We start from the raw sequence: 23,140 nt of genomic DNA, 5'->3' as shown, positions 1-23,140 counted from the left end.
GTTCAGTATTTTCTAGGGACTGTTTATTCAAATGAGTGTTTAATTCAACCATTCCAAGGGAAAAAAACCTGCCAAAATAATTTTTGGTAGAGATCACGAAAAGACAAATTTGTTGAATTACTTTAAAAATGTATTTATTATGATGTCTTTGGCCTTGATATATGCTATAAAACTTAAATCTAAGAAATAATGTCATACCATATATGATATGCCTCAAAATTCAAGTGATACAGCTCTATTTCTAATTTTTATTAAATATTTATTCATGGGCTGATTCTCCTCTGATCTTGGTAATTTTTAAAAACCTTTATTTGATAAACTTGACTGGATTTTCTGTTTTCTAGTCTTAAGATTCTAAGACCAGAGTGAGACCTTGCTATTGAAACAATAAGTTATTTACCTGGGATAAATGAATATTTTGCTCGAAATCCCAGTCCTTCCAGTTCTTCATCAGAACTGAACTTAATCCACATGAATCTCCCTGTTGATCTAATTAATGGAGGGCTTTTCACACCACAGTAACGATCTATAAGTGGAGAGAAACCAAATGGCCCATCTCGAATTTCCAAGTGATCAAACCGACATTCAAATGATGGTTCTATATAATAATGTTCATCAAAGGTCAACTCTATTCTTTGACGTGGAGCAGCTAGAAAGAAAGAGTAAGTAAATCAGGGCAATGTGAACAAGAAAAAGTAAAAATGTCCTGACACAGTGAGAAAAGCACAACTGCTCTGTTACTGTTTTATAGATGAGGATCATACTGAGTTATTACATATAAAATTCATAATAAATGTTATACTGTATGTTAATAACAACGCTATCTGTAGAATTATAGTAATATTTCCCTTTGGCATATGCTATATATTAAATTAGTTAAATGTAGCGGAATGCGCAAAATTAAGAGTTGAGAAGCTAATGCTTAATTCATGAGATACAATGTAACATGATGGAACGGAAAAACAGAAGAAATGAAAGAAACATAAAATGTAACTATGGACATAAATTTCATAAAGCCTAATAAGAGATGTCAGTAAGTTTAAGTTTCTTATCAGAGAAGTTTCTCATAAATACTGATGCATCTAGTTAAATATAATTTTAGGAGATTAAAAATTCTTATAAAACTTCAACCAGTATTTTGTTAATGTTGGCAGTATTAAGAAATATTTATAGTGACTAGTATTTAATTAAAATAGATGTTTAAATTTTGTTCAAATTGGTTTAAAAAGAGCATTTAACCAATTATTTAGTTTTACAAAAAAAGTTAACATTCATCCAATGAAAGATAGAAATTGGTCAAATACCTTCCAAAATGTAGACACATTCCTTGTTTGGTGGATATGAGTCAGGATAATTTGGTGAAGCAAAATGACCTCCATTGCTGGTTCGAACCCAAATGCCACACTGGGTTGCAGGAACGTGCTTCATTCCAATATTTTGTCCATCTTACGGAAAATTTAAAACATTAGTTAGTTTCCCCTACAACTTCCCCAAACAACTGCCAGTTGAGTTACACACACACACACACAATTTTTAAGAACTATTGTCAATTTAGCATAACAGATTGAATACAGCAGAACCATTTGCTCTAGAGGACAAGTCTGCCATGTAAAACAACAGGGAAATAAAATGCTTACATTTTCCAAGGGCAAAACCATGTGGGAGAATCTGATAAGTTAGCAAAACTCTATAAAATTCAATTCTGACACAAAATAAAAGAATTCCAGGAGTTTATCTCAGGTATGGTACCTCTATATTTAGTTTAACTCAAAGTGAAATAAGACTCAAAGATTGCAAAGGGATTTTTAGTTAAAGGTTGTAGATTGAACACATGCATTTAGCTCTGCTCTTTCAGAGCCCACTTAAACAACTGTAAATAATTTTTTAAAGGGCATAAACCCATAAGTACAAATAGGTAGCTGCAATAATAACTACTGGCAGTGGTAGGTAAGTGGGGGTGGAAGTGGTGAAGTTGGGTATTTTTAAAAACACGAGGCTTGGTTAAAAGTCTCTGCAATCAGTTTGACTCCTAATACCTCTCTCTCACTCCACAAGCCCAGGAAGATGCTGCTCTATCACCACATCAGAAAACAATGCTATTTCTTTGGAGAAAGTAAACAGGGTTGCTGGGCCAGGGAACATCAGGCACAGCAGAGGGTGAAAATATCAACATGAAAACAGGGAGAGGAGGTGAATGTAACATGCTGAACCACACTCCCCTTCTCCTCCCCCACTCAACTTGCCAAAGGCCTCTTGGTCAGATATAGAGCCTCTAAGCAGGAAATGGAATCTTAACCTTTTTTGGGGAAACTAATGAGTCCAAAGTAAAAGATTCATAGGTGGATTCAATCATTCACCAGGAAAGGCAGCAGTAAAGCAGCCCTGTCTGCACTTGCAGATGGCTAACAAGCAGCTCTGCGTGCTCCTCTCATAACTATGAGAGACACTCAAGGAGCACCAGACACACGAGGGAAGCCTCCAGTATGAAAAACAGATTAAAAACAAAAAAGCGACTCTGAGAAGCAAAGATTATAGAATACGTTAAAAAAAAATAAGCACTAAACAAAACTACCATTTAATCATCTCAGAAAACAAGGGAGTAGCGGGCCTTTGAACAACACAGGTTTGAACCACGTGGATGCAGTATAATCGTGTAGTGCTCGTCTGTGGTTGGCTGAATGTGAGGATGCAGAACCTCAAACATGGAGCACCGCCAGCAGCTACAGGCAGGTTTCTGACTAACCCTAAACCCTAACTCTAGCCCTGCATTGTTCAAGGGTCAAATGCATATCTATAACACAAGAACACAGCATCCTCTGAAAAAGAGATTATTCAGAAAACAAAAGAAAGTTTCTAAAAATAGAATTAAAAAAAAAAAGTTTAGCGCAGAACTGGCTCACACTGTAAAGAATCTGCCTGCAATGCATGAAAATCCAGGTTTGATCCCTGGGTCGGGAAGATTCTCTGGAGAATGGACTGGCTACCCATTCTAGTATTCTTGCCTGGAGAATTCCGTGGTGGACTACATACAGTCCATGGGGTTGCAAAGGGTCAGACACCACTGAGCGACTAACATTTTCACTTTCCATGAGCCTTGGACCAAATCTGGTCTGCTGCCTGTTACTGTAAAATCAGGTTTAGTGGAATAAATACATGCTCATTCATGCTTTTACCCTGCAGGTGCAGAGCTGAGTAGGTGCTCCTGTGACTATAATGGCCTGCAAAGCCTTAAACAATTCCTATCTGGCCCTTTACAGAAAAAAGTTTTCCAATTCTTGGTTTAGAAGTCTCAATGAAGACTACTGAGAAGAAAACAGTTAAATGAGAAATGGAAAGAAAGAAAAGATTTTTTTAAAAAGTAACCAAATAATAAGAATTCCTTAAAGACAAGAGAGCAAATGGAGAAAAGAGAATTTTAAAAATTAAACAAGAAAAAAGGGAAAGAAAAATTTCCTACAACCTACAACCGAAGACAAAATTTTCATATTGAAAAAGCCCAGTGGTGACTTGAACAGATGTAACCAGAATTGTCAAAATACTGACATGGGTAATGCAGGTGCAAAGTTAAAAAGAACATTTATATGTAGTTAGAGGTGAAGAGTAAGTGCAAAAAAGAGCTAAATTCTTATCTTCCATGGTGGGAAAATTATCTACTACTTCAAACTGAAATAACTGAGAATAACCATATACTTTGTTATTCAGAAATATGCAAGAAAATACCAAAAGAATCAGCTAAAAGAATAGTTTGGTAGGCTGGTAGACTACCATGGAGAAGTGGGGTTTGGGAGGCTGGTAGACTGATTTTTCCTAATTAACTTTTTAGAATGCTTTAATTTTGGTCAGGTGTATGTATAACTTTGATGAAAATAAAAATAAGTCACGTTATTTAGGAAATGTACTAAACTCTGAAATAAAAATCTGGCTCAAACATCATACTAGCTAATCCTCTTTCATAAACAATAACTGGAACATGTCCTCAGGGGTTTGAATAAGATATTGATGGAAATGTTTCATTTGTCTACACTGGAAAAAAGGGATTTTTATTTTTGCTTGGTGATAAAGCATGAATCATTTAATTTTTGGACATAATCTATAGTGTTCTAGGAGTCACTAGTTATGCCAATTTTTAACATTTATCAGTGTAAGATTTTATGTTAACAATTTACTCAACTGCAGCTGAACCTGGGTGAATTAAAGCTGATAGACTGACAGAAAGCCTTAGGTCATTGAAACACCCCAGAGGGATTATGGAAATGAAAAGTTGTAATTCTTCCAAAAAGCCATCCTACTGCTCTGAACATGTAGTAAATTAGCATTGTAAATTCTTTACCTTGGGTCTTTTGGGCCACAGCAATTCCTTCCACTACAAGTATTGTTACTAACAACACTAGAGAAATAAGAGAAGATAAGTTAAAAAGTTGAATCTATATTAGATTTTACCAAGTTTATGAGAAAAATCAGATGACCAAAAAAAAAAACTAAACCCCCTTATTTCTTACTAACATTCACACTCAATACTATTAATCGTTATGTTCTGAGTTACTATTTGACAAGACAACCCAAGAAAAACACAATTGATATCACACTCATTTATACAAGCACTAATAAGTACATTTTCAATTTATGATGGATGCAAAATACATACCTTTTTTTTCTTGTACAACGAACTGTGCTGATCCCAATTATTCTATATTTACTGCACTCTACCTCCTCAGACCTTACACGCATTATGGCTAGCTTTGCAATATATTATGCCAGTAAAAGTTGAATTAGATTATTTGACTTGTGAGAACATTCATAATAAAAACAGAAGTAAGGGGGCAGCAGTCTCCTAGAAATCAATTCAAGACATTCTATGGCTATGCAGCACTATGCTGTGTCCTGGATTACAAAAGCTGGCACTATTTAGAAAATAGAGCTTCTCCCCCCAAATCCAAGTTTAACATTTCAGATTCCCAATGAATAATATATTGTTTTGTATGTTTTGTGTTTGACAATAACACATTCTTTTTAAGAATGGTGCACTGGTATCTTTCACTCTCTCAATGGAAATCACATTATCAGCCTCCTGTGTGAACTGGAGTTTTTATTTTTCATTCAAGCAGTCAGCAAGCACGTCAGAGTACCTACTGGATAGCAGGCATAGAGGATGCACAGATTAAGGCAGGAGAGATATAAAGCAAAACAGTTACAAGAGAATGGACTTCAGGAGTTAGGTGGATCTAGGTTTGGGGTTCAAGTTTTGATTTCTACCAGTTGTGAGACCTTTTCAGCTCAGTTTACTTATTTGTAAAATGAGGATGTTGTACTAATAACACCAACCACACAGATTGTTGTGAAAATGAAATGAGATGATGATGCACATTGCACAGAGCCCTTTATGTGTGCTAGGCATTCTGCTAAACCATAGATATAAGGACAAACTTTCATCCTTAAGGAGTCAACGTATTGTCAAAGACAAGCTACAAGGTGAAAAAGAATTTAGCAGGGGTTACACAGAAAACATCATGGAAGAAGAAAAGGGAACCATTTGTTCATTCTGCTGGGGGTTAAGAGGAACACAGTGAGGAAAACTTTAGGGAAAAAAGGTCTATTCTAGTGAAACCTAACAGAACTTCTACCCAGGAGAGGGAGAAAGAAACAGCTAAGACAATGAAAACTTAGCTAGGAAATGTTAGTGAATTCTGAGTAGGGTAGTACAGTTAACATGTAGAGGGGAAAAGGGATACATCAGGTTAGAAACAGTAGGAAGAGGGTGTTCCCTGGTGGAGCAGTGGATAAAAATCTGCCTGCCAATGCAAGAGACATGAATTTGATTCCTGGCCAGGGAAGATTCCACACACAAGGCAACTAAGCCTGTGAGCCACAACTACTGAGCCTGCCTTCTGCAACTACTGAAGCCCTCATGCCTGGAGCCTGTGCTCCACAACAAGAAACCACGGCAATGAGAAGCCTATGCAGAGTGAAAATGAAGAGTGGCCGCGGCTTGCTGCAACTAGAGAAAGTCCAAGCAAAGCAACAAACTTTCAATGAAGGCCAAAAAAAAAAAAAAAAGTAGGATGAGATCTGATTGTAAAAAGCCTTGAATGCCATGCTAAAGAGTTTAAACCTTTGACTATAAGGAGAAGTAACTGAGTTTTCTTTTTTTAAACTAGACAGTGAAATTATCACATTTGTGTTTCAGTGCCATGGGCAGAGTTCCTCACGCTGGCCCCCCGCAATATGCCGGGGGCCAGCGTGAGGAACTCTGCCCATGGCATTTCAGATCACTAATCTTGATGATTGTGTGGAATCTAAATTTTTTAAAAGAGAGGTTATTTAGGAAGCAAAGATGCTAAGGTCTTGAAGCAGAGCAGTGGTAGTGTAAATGGGAAGGAGGAGAGATTTATGGCATGAGTACGACTCAGATGTAGTGTTAACTGCATTTAGTAACTTAAAGGATGTTTAGGGGTGATGGAGATGGAGGCACAGAAGAGATCGCTAGTGAAGGGGCTGGCAGATGGTCAGGCCACTCTTTGCTCAGTACCATGTACTAGGCATCTACCACCCAAAGTCACCAATGTACAGAGTTCTTGGGATCTTGTGCTGTTTACATCTTATAATCTAAGCATACATCTTCATCTTTGCTGTATCCTTGTTGACCTCTGTCTCCTCTGTCAACTCGCAACAACTGTAATTACCTTTCCTTTTCTCTGGTTGCTAGTCCTATTGAAGATCTCATACTATGTAGCAACAATCCTTCCTTCAGACTTCACATCTTTGCACTGGATCAGAGTTAGGGGAATGGAGTTTTGAAACACTATTTAAAAAAACAAAAACAAAACACAGAAGATTCCTGATCAAAAAGAAAAATTAGGGAATCCTCTAGTGGTCCAGTGGCTAGGATGCTAAGCCTTCTCTGAGGGCCTGGGTTCAATCCCTGGTCTGGGAACTAAGATCCTGCAAGCTGTAAAATACGGCCAAAAAAAGAAAAACAAACTAGAATAACAACAGATTTGACAATTCAGCAAATACCAAAACTGTATCAATGTATCTTGATAGAGGACACTATTTCCCAAGGTATATCATCCCATTCAGATGATATACAACTGGTCAAAATCTTGTGCTCATTGTACCTTTCCTCCTGATTCACAGGCACAACAATTTACCAGTTCTCACATTTGTAATTCATAGTATGTAAGTAATACAAAGTCAGGCAGAAAGGGAAAGTAAGAAATCAATAAATCGAAACCAGGAGAACAGTAAAACAACGGCAAAAAGATGAATTGTGCCTGGAAAATTACACTATATAATGACTTAAAAAAGCATGTCTTTTAAAAACATGATTTAGGTAATTTGCACACAATATATAACTGAGGTAGAAAAATCATATTAAAAATAAATTAGACCAAATAACCTTTTATTCCTTCTACTTTATATAGGGTGTTGCTCATAATCCCCCTCCCCAAATGTTACTACTCACAACTCAATCAACTATGCCACTGAATAAAAGGAATGAATAAGGCAAGTTAGAACAATTGGGGATAGAAATATATAGTGATAGCTGTGGTGATACAGTTCCAACGATTAATCATTCTAAATTCTGTATCATAATAAACACAGTTTCTCCCAGTTGTACAATAGGATCTTTGCAAATTGCTTGCTATAATCAGGCTGAGATATTAAAACAAACTCCACTGATGCCAAACGCTGGAATTATCTAGTACATGAAGCAGTGCTGTTGCGCTCTGCTCTGTCCTTAGTCCTGATCTGTGTGTCACTTGTTCCCTTCTATATCTTACCAAAGGGTCAAGTTTCTCAAATCCAGAAAGATTTCACACTTTGAATTCAAATACAACGTACCCAGGAAGGCACTGATTCTTTAAAGAAGAAATCCATGCCAAGAAAAAAAAAGAAAAGAAATTCATGCCAAAATAAAGATTCTAAACTCCACAACCCCAAAGTATAGTTATGCAGAGAATTGCTTGTGATCTCATGTTTGAAAAAAGTAGTACCCACCATGTATGTTCTCACCTCTGATTTTGGAGTTTAGCGTAGGGTACTATACAGATCTGACTTAAAAATGAAGGCCTAAATGATAGAGACAGGTGCTATTCAAGGTATTAAACACAAATCCTCCAAGCTACTCCTTTTAACCCTGAATCATTGTTATTAGCATTCTACCTGCAATCTTGTCTCCAGACCTTCCAGTTTAAGGCTGTACTTTTCAATCAAGCAAAAATCAAGGTCAGGTCTATTCTTTTCACTGTTACTTAATAGTGGCAACTCTGGCCAATGCAATAAATACTGGAAAGGAGGCAAGACTATTACTTATAGACAATGTTATTTTAAAACCCACATGTCCCAAGAGAATTACCAGGAAAATTATTACACCTATTAAGGGAAGAGCCTAAGACTAAAATAAATTAAACAAGTAAATAAATGTAATACAATAGAGATGTAATACATTTTGGATAATGAAACAATGTAAAGGTAACAATTCTTCCCAGTAAGTCAGATAATATTTAATGATGTTTTAATAAAAATCTTAGCTTTTTTCTAGATACTTAAAATGCTTCTGGTGGTCATCTTAAAGACTTTTCCATATTTGCCAAGGAAAATATTAAAAAAATTCATAAAAATAATACGTTTACTATAAAGCTACAAGAATTATAAAATGTAGCAATGGTAGAGGAAGAAACTGATATCTGTCAACAAACACTACTAGCATTCACTGCATTACAGGTAGTTGAGTCATTCCTTGGAACTACAATGAAACAAAAAGACATGGTCCTTACTCTCAATGGGCTTTTAGGTTAGAAAATGGAAGAAAAGAAGCTCAGAAACAGACATATATATCCCAGAATTTATTACGATTTATATAATATTTGAAATACTTGGTGAGAGAGCAGTTTTAATAAATGGTTCTGGGATAACTTGTTAATTATTTGGAAAAAAGTAGATCCCCCTTTCGAGCTAAATAGAAAAATTAACAGTAGAATGAAAAAAAGGTGAATTCATACTTTTGGGTAGGGAACAACTTCATTCACAAAAGACCGAAACATACATAAAAACTACAAATAAATGGGAAAAAAGATTATGCCACTCGAGTGAAGTGCCAAGAAAAAAACAATGGAGAAATTCAGCCTTGCTAGTATAAAAATAGATTCTAGTATTGGAGAAGGAAATGGCAACCCACTCCCGTGTTCTTGCCTGGAGAATTCCAGGGACAGGGGAGCCTGGTGGGCTGCTGTCTATGGGGTCGCACAGAGTCAGACACGACTGAAGCGACTTAGCAGTAGCAGTACTGGTCAGGATATAGCAAACTGACTAATGTTGTCGCTGGACTGTAAACTGTCACAGCTTTGATGAGGTTGATCTGGTAATATATATCAAGGATTAAAAATGTACACATCCTACTCAGCAGTTCATCCATGTTTGAGAAATAAATCACTGGGACAGAAGTTCTCAAACTTTAGCGTGGATCATATTCACCTGGAAGGTTTATGAAACACAGACTTGTAGGGGGGGTGGCATTACTTCCAGAGATTTTGATCCAGTAAGTCTCGGGTGGGGCTTGAAAACTTGCATTATAACAAATTCCCTAGTGATGCTAAAGCTGTTGGCCCTGGAACCACACTTTAAAGACAACTTCAACAGGAGAGTGATAGTGTACTGAAAGAAACAAAGAGGCTAAGCTTCTTCTATCTTACTGTTCAGTTGAATATGACTTCAGTCCCAAGGTCATCTGATGGGCCGGTATAGATGCTGGAGGGCTAGGTACTATATCTTTACAGCTACCATGCCAGCATTACACTTAGCAAGAATGAAGAAATGACACAGGGCATTCCTCCTTCCTTTAAAAACATTTCCTTAGAATCTACCATGATGTCAAAATAAAAATTCTGAGTGACAAAAACACCACCACTCCCCCAAAGTTCAACACACATGTAACTGTCACACTTAGTCACATGGCCACACCTAATTCCAAGGAAAACTGGAAAATCTAGTATTTATCTTGGGTGATCGTGTGCTTAAAGTTCAGAGATCCACTGAAAGGTAAAATGGATATTGGAAGAAAACTGGCTACTTCTGCCATAGTCCCTTATAATCTACTCTGTACCCACCAGCCAGTGATCCTTTCAAAACATAGATCAGATCACATCACAGCCTTTCATAAAATCTTCCAACAGAGTCCATTTAGAATAAATCCACACTTCTTACTCTAACTTCAGAAGTCCTATGTTCTGATCATCCCGCTGACCTTCTGACTGCTATCTACAGCTACACAGGCCTTCTTTCCACAACACACCAAGCTAATTCTTGCCTTAGGGACTAGTTATTCCTTTTGCCTAGACTCACCCTGCATGGCTGGTTCCTTCCTGTTATTCAAGTCTTGTGAGGGCTCTCTGACTGCTAGAGAAGCTCCATATTTTCTTCTTCATCTTGTTTTATACATAAATAAATACATAAATAGCATTTCAATTACTACTTACATTACCCACTATTTTCTTATCATCTGTCTCTTCCTACTAGAAAGAGGGACTTGTCTGATTCACTTGTACATCTCTAGTGACTAGAAGACTGCCTGGCCCACTCAAAATTAGATGAATATATGAAGTGACTAAGCATAATCCTGGTTATATCTCCTTTGTAACTACAACATACAGCACAGAGAGCCACACTAACAAATTAACAAGCACAAACCTTGGTTAAGAATAGGCACACAGATGACCTAGCTTCTTTTTTTTGAGCGTAAGTCAGGGGACAGAAAAATAATAGATTTTTTTTCTTTTTCAGATATGCTACTTCTTTTACTTTTATCAAGCTAACTCACTTTACCTTTGTGAATAATTAAACATACCTCTTTCTGAGTTTTCCTGTTTTGAGAATTTAAGTGGTAAAGGTAAGGTCTGGTAAACTTATCATGAGATCCCATAATGTAACAACTGTCTACATGGTCTCCCTGCATCTGTTTTCTGAAGTAGAATGGAATTCAGTTAGAGTCCATATACTTGAGGTAGAGGTAACTTTTTGTTCCAAAGAACAAAAAAGTACCTTAATTTAATCAAACTCAATTTTACTTTTTAGTTAAGAAGGAAGATGGAGCTTGAACTCTGGGATCACTCCAACCTCTTCATGCTAACCACACTGCCAATCACTTCAAAGAAAGCGTAACTGCAGAAATGCTTTTTCTTGCCTACAGAACGTGACAACCTTCTTGTTAGTTAAAACGCTCTGGAGATGGCAGTATATTTGTATGTTCTAATCATACTGGAGTCTTTCTCAGACATCCACAGCAGCTACCATCTGATTTTAACATGATCAGGTCACATTTTAATGAGTATTTTTGATGTCTTCTCACCCACTAACACTGTAATTTCCAATATATTATTCTGGGCATACTTAAACCAATATATTTTAATCTCATTTTGACTAGGACAAATTGAACCTTCAGATTAGTACACGCTGTAATTTTATGAACAATATGCTAATAAGTGTCAGTTAATCTGGGTCACTCTGATGAGTGACTGAGAGGGCGAGGCCCCACAGCAATCAAAGCAACCCTGTTCGCTTTTGCTGAGTTTTAAGACCTACCTCTCCTCCCTCCACCAGAGTTCCTTTGAAGGAGTTCCGTTAAGAAGAGTTTGGAAACCTTTTAGGATTCTCCTTTGCAACTTAAAGATCACACTAAGTGGGATCTCAAAGTGCCCCAGGGACACATTAAAAAAATAATAAATTATTCTGAAGAATCATAAATTTTAAAATGACAGCAGACTGTGCTGAATGGGTAGTAACCAAGAGCAGAACTTGAATTATTCTTTAGAATTTTAGATAATGAACTTTAATTATATAATGATCTTTTTTCTATCTTATTCCTAAATGGACTTTGAAAAATGGCTTTGATTTGAACTTGTAATGTGCATGTGCGTGTATTACAGCACTGTATGTTTTTCCTAAAAGGTCAGTTTGGTTTCAAAACAGATAATTGGATTCAAGTAATCAAACTATCAAATTATAATAAAACCACCATTTAGTCAGATTTCTCAACTGTACTAATAAAACATTTTCTCTAACTCCTGGTGAGGGGGAATAAAGTTAGCTTTTATCAAGGCTATCTATCTTTAAAAACTTCCCTCTTTAAAGGATAACTTTTCATTATGGTACTTATTTTTCTGTATTGTTCAATTTCTTGAAAAAGACTTAAGAGTGAAGGACACGAGTTATTATTTGTCACAGTCTCAAATAAGATTTTTAAAATACAGTGCCAGTTATGCCCTGTAACACCATAAATTTAACCAGTTTATACAGATTTAAATATAACTGAGTATAGGATTCTCCTGACACAAGTCTGCAGAATGAATATGAACAGTGAAAAATGGGTTTATAAGCCTAATATTTTCATGTGACCATGATACTTAATTTTGATAAAAGACAAGTCAAATTTTATTAGACTTGGAGTGATCATAAACCGTTAAAAGTGAATTATTCAATTTTAACAATATATGAAAGGTTTAAAAGCCTAGCAGAGTTATCCTTTTGTTCTTACTGCTGAAAGTAAAACCAAGAATCAATGGCATCTTAAAGAAAATTACCTTCTACTTAAAATTCCACACACTCATTATGGCTGATTTGTTTTAGCAGAAACTGACCATAATATTCCAAACAAGGCTTTTGGTAGGTAATATCTGTAATTATGCAGATGTTAAATAACTGCTTCTGATAAGAACCTCTTCAATGTTAATTTACACCTTAAGAGCTACTTTTTCATGCACTGGTGCACACAATGAATGGAAGCACCAGAAAAAGCCAGTATTTTTTCAAAATGTATTTAAGATTAAAAACACCAATGTTTGTATAGGTAACACATGCATTTTGTTTAAAAAAAAAAATCAAGCGATACAAATGGGTGGGCAGTGACACGGAAGTCTTCCTTTTACTCTTATTTCTCAGTCTCTCATATCTTTTTCTCAGAATCAACTTTTGTTAATTTCTCGAATCTTCCCAGAAGGATTCCTCCTATGTACAAGCACATATCCATGAACTGTAGAAGACTTAAAAACAGCTTGTTTTCTCTCTAGTAAGCCTAACAAGAAGTTAGTCTGAGCTTTAAAAATACACCAGCATGTAAAAATAGTGTAGGCTGCATAACATGAAAAAAAGAAAAGCCAGGTATTACTGAAATTCATTGTTTCCACTGTAGCTCTGCCATCAACCACAGAATCCTTTCTTGAAAGATGCAAACACTAAATGCTTCACGCTGGTGGCCAGAGAGGGCAGTGTGTACCAACGACAAACGCAAAGGCAGAAAAGCTGCAAAACCCTTCACCATTCCAGGGGTATCAGAGATTCCGTCCTATCCAGCTCAGTTTCGTCAAGTTCTGCAGGTAAAGCTGTATAACAGATCTACGTGATTTCTCCCCAGAGGGGGCTACTCAGATGGAATGTCCTTATTATACTGAACATCCTAAGGGAATGGGGACAACGAAGCAAATTCAGATAAGGAGCACTATCACAACCCTACTGTGCGAATGATTATTTTGAAAAAGTAAAACAAAATCTTAATTTCCAAGGAATGGCGATGTAAATTGGGAATTACAGACAGGAAAGACTACAGAAATTAATTTCAGAGTTTTAACATTTTAATATAATGAGGAAATCATTAATGATTTATGGACTGACTGCGAAACAAAGTCCTAGGTTACCTTTGTACAAATTATACAGCGGATGGCTAAATTGCTGATATCTCAATTATAAATTTAGAAATATATGGGGTAATTTTTGCAATTAAAATTTAATGTAAAATCATACTGAATTTTCCAGTAAAACAAAATTCGAAGGTGTTAATGGGTGGGAAAAACCCAACATTTTTCACTGTACAAATATTAAGACACAATGAATAGCGATATATGGTACCGCTAGTCAATGCCTTAACGCCTTACCCAATATTTTGAAAAAGAGAACATTTCGTAACATTACAAATACACAGCTATTCAGTTTTCAATCTAAGTCAGTAGCAGAAAAGAGAAGCCCTTTATTGATAGTGTTTTCCTCCGAGGGCCAAAAAAAAGGATTTATTCAGTTGGATTTTCAGAAACAACTTTGTTATCACAATCTTAATTATCCATGTACATAAATTTTAATCTAATAATACACCTCCTGGAAAATGCAAAGCAGCTGTAGTATGCTTTGGAGCTTTGTGTACTTGGCAAGCCGACCGTTTTATTTCCCGGTACAACAAATCAGAAAGAATCAGACAGCGGCGGCAGGGTATGTGAGGTCCCGGGAAGCGCCGGGTCACAGCCCCGAGCAGCGTCTCCGGCCCGGGCCGGGTCGCGGCGCCCGCAGTGGTGCCGCAGCCTCCGCGGCCGCAGCAGGTGGGACCCGGCCGGCTGGCAGGCCGTTTCGCCGCCCGCCACCGCGGGGCTTTTCGAGAACCGCTCCGCGATGCCTCAGTAGGCTTTTTATTGTTCGCTGGGACTGACTTTCTGTTACCAATGCTGAAAAGAGCGGCCTTCGCTCCACTCACACGAACCCTACAACTTTGCAAAGCGATGTACGGAATTCCGAGGAAGAAGCGCGAGGGCACAGCTCGCAGGACCCGCCGGGCCGCCGAGTCCCGATGCGCTTCCCGGGTACCCCGCCAAGGCACACACAGAGTGCTGGGAAGAAGCGCTCGGGGAACAAGTGGATCCCGGCGGGAGCGGGGATCCGCGGTCCGCTCGGCCAGACAAAGGGGCGCGTCGGGCGCCCGGCGCCAGGCAGGGACGCGAAGAGGCCGGTCTTGCCCGCAGGGGGCGCCGTCCGCGGCCCCGGGCGCTTACCTTTGAGGACCGAGCCGAGCTGCTCCAGGGCCATGATCCCAAGCGGCCCGGCGCTTCGCGAGGGGCCGAGGCGGCGATGAGGAGGCGGCAGCTGCGGCGGCGGAAGCGGGGCGCTCACGGCTCGGCGCGGCTGCAGCCCCGCTCCGTCCCCATCGCCCGCCACCAGGTTGCTCCTCGCGGGGCAGGGCTCAGGTCCTGCGGCCCGCCATGCCCGAGCCCCCCGGCGGGCTCTCGTGCTGACCCAGCCCCCCGACGGCCGCCGCCTCCTGCTCCACGGCGCTCCGTCCCATCGACCGCCTGGGAGCCCAGGAGTGCGGACGCCAGGGCCGGCACCGGGACCGGCCGCTCCGCCTGCGGCCGCAGCGCGGACCCGAGTGAAGTGCGGGGCGCTGGGAGCCCAAGCTCATTTAAGCTGCGAGCGCGAGCGCCGCGTGCCGGCCGCGCTGCCGGCGCGCATGTGCCCGCCCCCAGCCCCCGCCCGCGTGCCCCTCGCACCCCTCCCACCCCTCCCGGCCAATCGCCGGGCGAGCCCGCCCGCGGCCTCGCACCCTGGGTGGGCGGTGCGCCCCGCGGGCCGCCGTTGGGCTGGGGGCGGGGCCAGGAGGTCCGGGGCGCCGGCGCCTCGCCCGCGCTCTGAGGGGCGGGCGCGGAGGGAGAGCCCGGCCCGTCCCCCGCCCCCCGCGGGGCGCGGGGTGAGTAAGTCCGAGTTCTCGAGGCCTTCCGCCTGAGGGAGAGATGGGGCTCCGCCGCCCGCTGGACTCGGCAGCCCTGGCCCGCCTGCCCAGCTCCGTCTGCCGACGGAGAGGGGGCCCTGACCCCTCAACCTCCTAGGACCTCAGTTCAAGGTCAGAACTCCGCCCTCCTCAGCCCAGCTCGACTACCTGCTTGGGCGGGCGGGCGCGCACCTGGGCGGGGCTCGGGGCCGAGCGAGCCTGAGGTTCTCACCTGCCTTTAGCATCAGGTGAGTTTACGTGGCCAACGGTAATGTTTACTAACAGTTACCGACCCGCTTCCCGAGTTGCCAGGCACAGCACCAAACACTTCACGTACCAACTCTGTAATCCTCGATTCACCTCATGCGGGATGGGAAAGAGGAGGCGGGGAAGGTTAAATTCTTTGTTCAGAGCCACACAGGGAGCGGAGGAGGCAGGGTGGTGAGCCAACACGTCTGCCTCCAGAGATACCCTCTTTGCCACCAAGCCATGCTGATGGTGTCACTTGACTCTGCTGATAACAAATCTCCACATTTGTAAACAGCTGCGTAGTATGTGGTATTAATTCCGTTTTATTTTCTCCGTAGTGATTATCATGCTCTGAAATTACCTTGCCCACCTACTACTTGTTTATTTGTTCATCACCTGAATCTCATTTACCACAGTATTAAAACAAGTTGCTTGTGATAGGTGCTGGGGAAACACCCATGATTAAGGCCCTAGAGTAAGAGAATATTTATACCTGTATCTGACACATAGTAGGAACTCCATAAATATTTGTCTAACAAAGTTAAGGACAAATTGTGGCAACTGAAACTTTCCTTCTATCCTTCAGAAAGTATTAACAAGGTCTACAAGTGAAAGGATATTTAACATCAGTTAATATTAAGGTAGCCCTTCACCATGTGCCATGAAAGATACATAATGTGTATATTTGGCTTCTTAAGGACAAATTACCAACAGTTAAATTGATATTGCATGCAAGAACCAACTAGTAAATAAAGCATTTTAGGAGCCTTTTCCACTGATAGAATAAAGTGACTCATTGAGAGACTAGGACAGTATTAACATTATTAAATCTAAGTCACAGGCAGTGGTGGACAAAAAGAATTAGGAGGAAGGAGCCCTCAGCTTCTGGAATAATGGTTCTTTTTTTTTTCTTTTAAATGCACTTTTATTTTTCTCTGGCTTCACTGGGTCTTCTTGCCTTGCAAGGGCTCAGTAGTTGTGGCTCGCAGCCTTCCGTTACTCCTCTTCATGTGGGATCTTAGTTCCCATGTTCCCTGACTGGGAATCAAAAACCCGGGCCCCCTGCCAATAAAGGCAGATTCTTAACCACAAGACCACCAGGGAAGTCCTTGGAATAATGGTTCTTAATGCATAATTATTGGCTGATAGTAGAATCCATGTGTGTATGATGTCATCAGAGAATGCTTCGTGAAGGAGGTGACACACACAGAATCAAAAGGCTGTGGATGCCAAGTGGAGAGGAGAGAGGGTAGAAGAGCTATCACATCAGGCAAGGAGCAGCAGCAAGCATCTTTCTTTGGGGGCAAATGTGGTGATTGGTAGTGAAGATAAAGTTGAATATGGTGGGTTTTGTCTATGGGGATTTTGCTTAATTCCTAGGTGAAGGAGTTTATACCTGACTCAGGAGGCCAGAGGGGCAATTTTTAATAGTGGAGCAGTGGAGTTCTGGAAAGATAAATCTGGCAGTTGAGTTGAAGATAAAAGGGGACAGATTAAAACAACTGTAGTTAAAACAAAGTATATACATGGTACTGTTTCATTTAGTCTAGTACCTCTTACTGGTAGTAACATTTTGGTGAAACCTAAGAAGTCTTTTCTGTAGTATGTTGGCTGGAGAGTAGATTCCCAAGGAGTGGTTTGGGAATGTTCATTTTGTGGTACCTATTAAGACACCTATTTTTTGGATGTAATTGTCTATAGTAGATTTTCCACGGAATGTGGTAAAGCGCAGATCATAGCTGAGATTACTGTGTGACCATATGTTGACTAAATTAAAAGGAAAGCAGTTTGCATCTCTCTCAGCTGGGGAGTTCTGTTTTTGAAATATTATTTCCCTGGAAGACCATACAGTAGCACCCAATCTGTTCCCAGATTACCTCCAGTGCCCATTTGATTGAGAACTCTGCTTTCATTGTACCTTGCTTGATCTTTCAGGCATAGATCTAGTCTCTGAAACTCCTCAAGATCATTCCTGTAATTTACATTTTGTTTTCTCTGACCAAGTCTTCTGTAGCACTTGAATGGCGTTGTGGAGCATTGACTTACTTTAAAAATGCTGCATTTTATCTCCGTGTTTATGTACCAAACAGATTTTTATTGTCTCTCTCTTTTGCTGCAATTTGGGAGCTCTAACATTTTATTAAATGATAGCCTAGAAAGGCAGGTTATGTTTAGAGATGGTTATGAACTGACTGTTTCCCTCAAAATACATGTGTTGTGGTTTGAACCCCTAGTGTGCCTGTATTGGAGATGAGGCCTCTAAGGTTAAATGAAGTCATAACGGTGAGACCCTGACCTGATGGGATTAGTGTCTTATAAGAAGAAACAGTAGAGAGCACAGGCATGGAGGAAGTGCTGGGTGAAGACCTGATGAGAAGGCGGCAACCTGCAAGCCCTCTTACCAGAAACCAAATTGGCTGGAGCCTTAATCAGGGATTCCAGCCTCCAGAACTGTGAGAAGATAAATGTTGCTTCAATCACTTAATTTATGACATTTTGTTATGGCAGCCTGAGCAGACTAATACAGAGATATACCATAACTAACGAAGATATAGGAATTGACACATAGCCAAACTGATACATAGAAAATCTATTTGTAGTAAAAAAAAAAAAAGGAGGGGGGGTTTGTCTTATACTGTTTTTCTTACAGTTTGCACATATGACTACAATGATGAAATTTAGTGAAAAGCAAAATCATATAGAATCTCATTGTATGAAGAGTTCAGTATATGAAGATTTCAGTGGGGTTTTTAAAGGAAGGAAAAGAGGATTTGTTTTTAGTTTATTGAATTAGTTGGCTTGTGTTCCTATAACTACATGTTATAGACTGGGTGACCTACACAATAGAAATTTATATTCTCACAGTTCTGAAGGCTAGAAGTCTAATATTAGGGTACCAGTAGGGTTGGTTTCTGATGAGACCTCTCTTCCTGGCTTGCAGACTGCAGACTTCTTGCTATGTTTTCACATAGCCACAGACTCATGTCTTTTCCTCTTCTTATATCAGTCCGATTGTATTAAGATCCTACTCTTATAACCTCATTCAACCTTAATTACATTCTTAAAGGCCCTATCTCCAAATATAATCACATTTTGGGTTAGAGCTTCAACATATGGATTTGGGTGGAGGGAAAGGCAGTTCAGTTCATACAGTCATAGACCAGAATTATCCCTGTGCCAATGATATTGAAGAAGGCTTATCTCCAGGGAGTCAAAACTGGGTCATCTGGTAATGATGTCACCTAAACTGTGAACTTCCAGATGTTCAAGCTGGTTTTAGAAAAGGCAGAGGAACCAGAGATCAAATTGCCAACACCTGCTGGATCATCAAAAAAGCAAAAGAGTTCCAGAAAAACATCTATTTCTGCTTTATTGACTATGACAAAACCTTTGACTATGTGGATCACAATAAACTATGGAAAATTCTGAAAGAGATGGGAATACCAGGCCACCTGACCTGCCTCTTGAGAAACCTGTATGCAGGTCAGGAAGCAACAGTTAGAACTGGACATGGAACAACAGACTGGTTCCAATTAGGAAAGGAATACGTCAAGGCTATATATTGTCACCCTGCTCATTTAACTTCTATGCAGAGTACATCATGAGAAACGCTGGGCTGGAAGAAGCACAAGCTGGAATCAAGACTGCCGGGAGAAATATCAATAACCTCAGATATGCAGATGACACCACTCTTATGGCAGAAAGTGAAGAGGAACTAAAAAGCCTCTTGATGAAAGTGAAAGAGGAGAGTGAAAAAGTTGGCCTAAAGCTCAACATTCAGAAAACGAGGATCATGGCATCTGGTCCCATCACTTCATGGCAAATAAATAGGGAAACAGTGTCCGACTTTATTTTCTTGGGCTCCAAAGTCACTGCAGATGGTGATTGCAGCCATGAAATTAAAAGACATTTACTCCTTGGAAGGAAAGTTATGACCAACCTAGATAGCATATTCAAAAGCAGAGACATTACTTTGCCAACAAAGGTCCGTCTAGTCAAGGCTATGGTTTTTCCAGTAGTCATGTATGGATGTGAGAGTTGGACTGTGAAGAAAGCTGAGTGCCCAAGAACTGATGCTTTTGAACTGTGGTGTTGGAGAATACTCTTGAGAGTCCCTTGGACTGCAAGGAGATCCAACCAGTCTATCATAAAGGAAATCAGTTCTGGGTGTTCACTGGAAGGAATGATGCTAAAGCTGAAACTCCAGTACTTTGGCTACCTCATGCGAAGAGTTGACTCACTGGAAAAGACCCTGATGCTGAGAGGGATTGTGGGCAGGAGGAGAAGGGGACGACAGAGGATGAGATGGCTGGATGGCATCACCAATTCGATGGACATGAGTTTGAGGAAACTCTGGGAGTTGGTGATGGGACAGGGAGGCCTGACGTGCTGTGATTCATGGGGTCGCAAAGAATTGGACACGACTGAGCGACTGAATTGAACTGAAACTTGTTTTCAAATTTCTGCTTAGTATAATTGCAAAGCAAGAAAAATTTTAAGAAATGTTATCTTCTACCAGTGCTTAGAATGGTACCCCATTCTAGTACTCTTGCCTGGAGAGTCCCATGGACGGAGGAACCTGGTGGGCTGCAGTCCATGGGGTCGCTAAGAGTTGGACACGACTTAGCGACTTCCCTTTAACTTTTCACTTTCATGCATTGGAGAAGGAAATGGCAACCCATTCCAGCATTCTTGCCCGGAGAATCCCAGGGACGGGGGAACCTGGTGGGCTCTGTCTATGGGGTCACACAGAGTCGGACACGACTGAAGTGACTTAACAAACAGCAACAACCAGTGCTTAAGTATTTGAACCTTATCGGGAAGATTTCTGGTCATCTATTTACTTGAGAAACTTAGGTTGTGATTATTCAAGCCAGAATCTCATTTTGAAAGATCTGTTTACTTTATGTTTAACCCTGTTTACTAAAATTGAAACAAATGCAAGTCTCTTGGTACAGTAATAGGCATGTAGTGGTATATGGTCTTAATATTCATTTCCCTAATGGCAAATGATGTTGAGTGTCTTTTCATGAGCTTAGTTGCTCTTCATATATCATTTTTGGGGGCAGTGTTCAAGTTTTTTCTCACTTTTAAATTGGGTTAGTTTTGAGAGTTCTTTTACATTTTATACTTTCTGGATATGTCTGTTGAATATATGATTTGCAAATATTTCCATTGCATATGTAGCTTGTCTATTCTCTTGAAAGCGTTTTTGGCAATGAAAATTATTTTAAATTTAGACTGTTTTCTTTTATGGATCATACTATTGGTCTTATTTCTAAGAACTCTTTGCTTACTGCAGTTCATGAATGTGTTGTTGTATGTTTTCTTCTAAAAGTTTGATAGTTTTATGTTTTGCATTTAAGGTTATGATCTATTTTGAGTTAATTATTGTATGAGGTGTGAGGTTTAGGTCAAGGTTCTTTTTTTTCTTTGCATACGGATGACCAAATATTCTAACAGTACTGTTTATTTCAAAGACCACCTTCCACTGAACCACTTTTAAACCTTTGTCAAAGATCAAACAGCTGTATTTGTGTGGGCTTATTTTTGGACTTTCTTTTTTGTTCCATTGATCTATGTGTCTGTTTTTTTTGCAAGTGCCACATTATCCTATATTATTATAGGATTATTATAGCTTCATAATAAGTCTTAGAATCAGGAGTTTGACCTTCAACTTTGCCATCTTTTCCAAAATTATTTGAAACTATTCTAGTTCCTTTACTCTTTCATATAAAGTTTATAATCATCTTATCTATGTCCAAAAAATACTGTTGGAATTTTGATAGGGATGTTATTAAATCTATAGGTCACTTTGGGGAGTGTTGACATCTTTACTAGGTTGGATCTTCCAGTCTATGAACACAATGTCTTTACTTTTATTTCTTCCTTTATTTCTTTCATCGCTCTTTGATAGATTTCAGCATACAGATCCTATGCATGCTTTGTTATATTTTAGATAAGAAATTCATTTTGGGGATCTATTTTAAGTGATATTTAAAAGAATTTCAATTTCCAATTGCTCATTTCATTTATATAGGAATATGATTGATTTTTTTGTGTTGACCTCGTATCCTGTTGAACTTGCTGAATTCACTTAGTTCTAGGGTCTTGTGTGTGTGTATAGATTTTCTAGACTACTGTGTCATCTGCTAATAGGGACTGTTTTATTTCTTCCTTTCCAGTCTGTATGCCTTCTCTTTTCTTTTCTTGGCCTATTATTTTAATTAAGGTTTCCAGCACAATATGGTAAATCAACTATATTTCAATTAAATTTTAAAAAAGATCTTATATTAAAACAGATATAAAAAAAAGATTTCCTGTATTATGTTAAAAATTATCAGTGGGAGAGGACATCCTTACCTTGTACCTAATCTTAGAGGGAAAGCATTCAGTCTCCCACCATTAAGTATGTGTTAGCTGTAGTTTTTTTGTTTTTAAGTGATGCCCTTTAATAGGTTAAGGAGGTTCTATTCATGGTTTACTTAGTTTTTTTTTTTTTTAATTGACAGTGGATGTTAGATTTTGTCAAATTATCTTTCTGTGTCTATTGAGAGGATAAAATGGTTTTTCTGATTTAAAATATGGTAAATTATATTGCTTTCTTCCCCTTCAAATAGTGAATTAGTTTTGCATTCTGGGATGAAAAACACTCAGTAATGATATATTATCTTTTTTATATATTTGTGCACAAAATTTGCTACTGTTTTGTTGAGGATTTTTATATCTGTGTTATGAGGGATATTGGCCTGTAGTTTTATTTTCTTATAATGTCTTTGTCTGGATTTAGAATTAGAGAAATATTGACCTTTTAAAAAGAGTTATGAAATATTCCTTCCTCTTCTTTTTCTTCAAGATACTGGATAGAATAGGTATTATTTCTTAGATGTTTGTAAAATTTGCCAGTGAAACTATCTGCTCCATTGAGTTTTCTTTGGTGGAAAGTTTGTTTTTAATATGAAAATTTAACTTTAAAAAATAGATATAGTGTTTATTGATTTCTCCTTAGGTGTGTTTTGGTAGTTTGTATCTTTTAATGGCAGAAAGTGAAGAAGAACTAAAAAGCCTCCTGATGAGGGTAAAAGAGGAGAGTGAATAAACTGGCTTGAAACTCAACATTCAGAAAACTAAGATCATGGCATCCAGTCCCATCACCTCATGGCAAAAAGAAGGGGAAAAATTGGAATCAGTGAAGGATTTTCTTTTCTTGGGCTCCAAAATCACTGTGGATGGTGACTGTAAGATGCTTACTTAAGGAGAGCTATGACAAACCTAGACAGTATATTAAAATCAGACACATCACTTTGCAAACAAAGGTCCATATAGTCAAAGCTGTGATTTTTCCTGTAGTCATGTACGGATGTGAGAATTGGA

The 23,140-nt window shown here is 39.3% G+C and overlaps 1 protein-coding gene across 2 annotated transcripts in view; it reads right to left on the bottom strand.

Moving 5' to 3' along the window:
* Positions 1 to 15,208, bottom strand: part of NETO2 (neuropilin and tolloid like 2) — a 68,002-nt gene extending 52,794 nt beyond the window's left edge. The window contains exons 1-4 of one of the 2 annotated variants that reach the window (XM_040253602.1): positions 14,805 to 15,208; positions 4,331 to 4,387; positions 1,305 to 1,445; positions 401 to 649 (exon numbers count right to left, since the gene is read on the bottom strand). In XM_040253602.1, the coding sequence (XP_040109536.1) occupies positions 401 to 649; positions 1,305 to 1,445; positions 4,331 to 4,387; positions 14,805 to 14,838 (481 nt within the window). In that variant the 5' untranslated portion in view covers positions 14,839 to 15,208. The remainder of the gene's footprint in view (positions 1 to 400; positions 650 to 1,304; positions 1,446 to 4,330; positions 4,388 to 14,804) is intronic. The other variant, XM_040253603.1, reaches the window with a different exon arrangement.
* Between the last annotated feature and the right edge of the window lie 7,932 nt (positions 15,209 to 23,140).

The sequence above is a fragment of the Oryx dammah genome, unplaced genomic scaffold (genome assembly GCF_014754425.2).
Source record: "Oryx dammah isolate SB20612 unplaced genomic scaffold, SCBI_Odam_1.1 HiC_scaffold_13, whole genome shotgun sequence".
NCBI classification, from domain to species: Eukaryota; Metazoa; Chordata; class Mammalia; order Artiodactyla; family Bovidae; genus Oryx; species Oryx dammah.
Note: the sequence above shows the minus strand (reverse complement) of the source record. Positions and strands in the feature narration are given on the sequence as shown.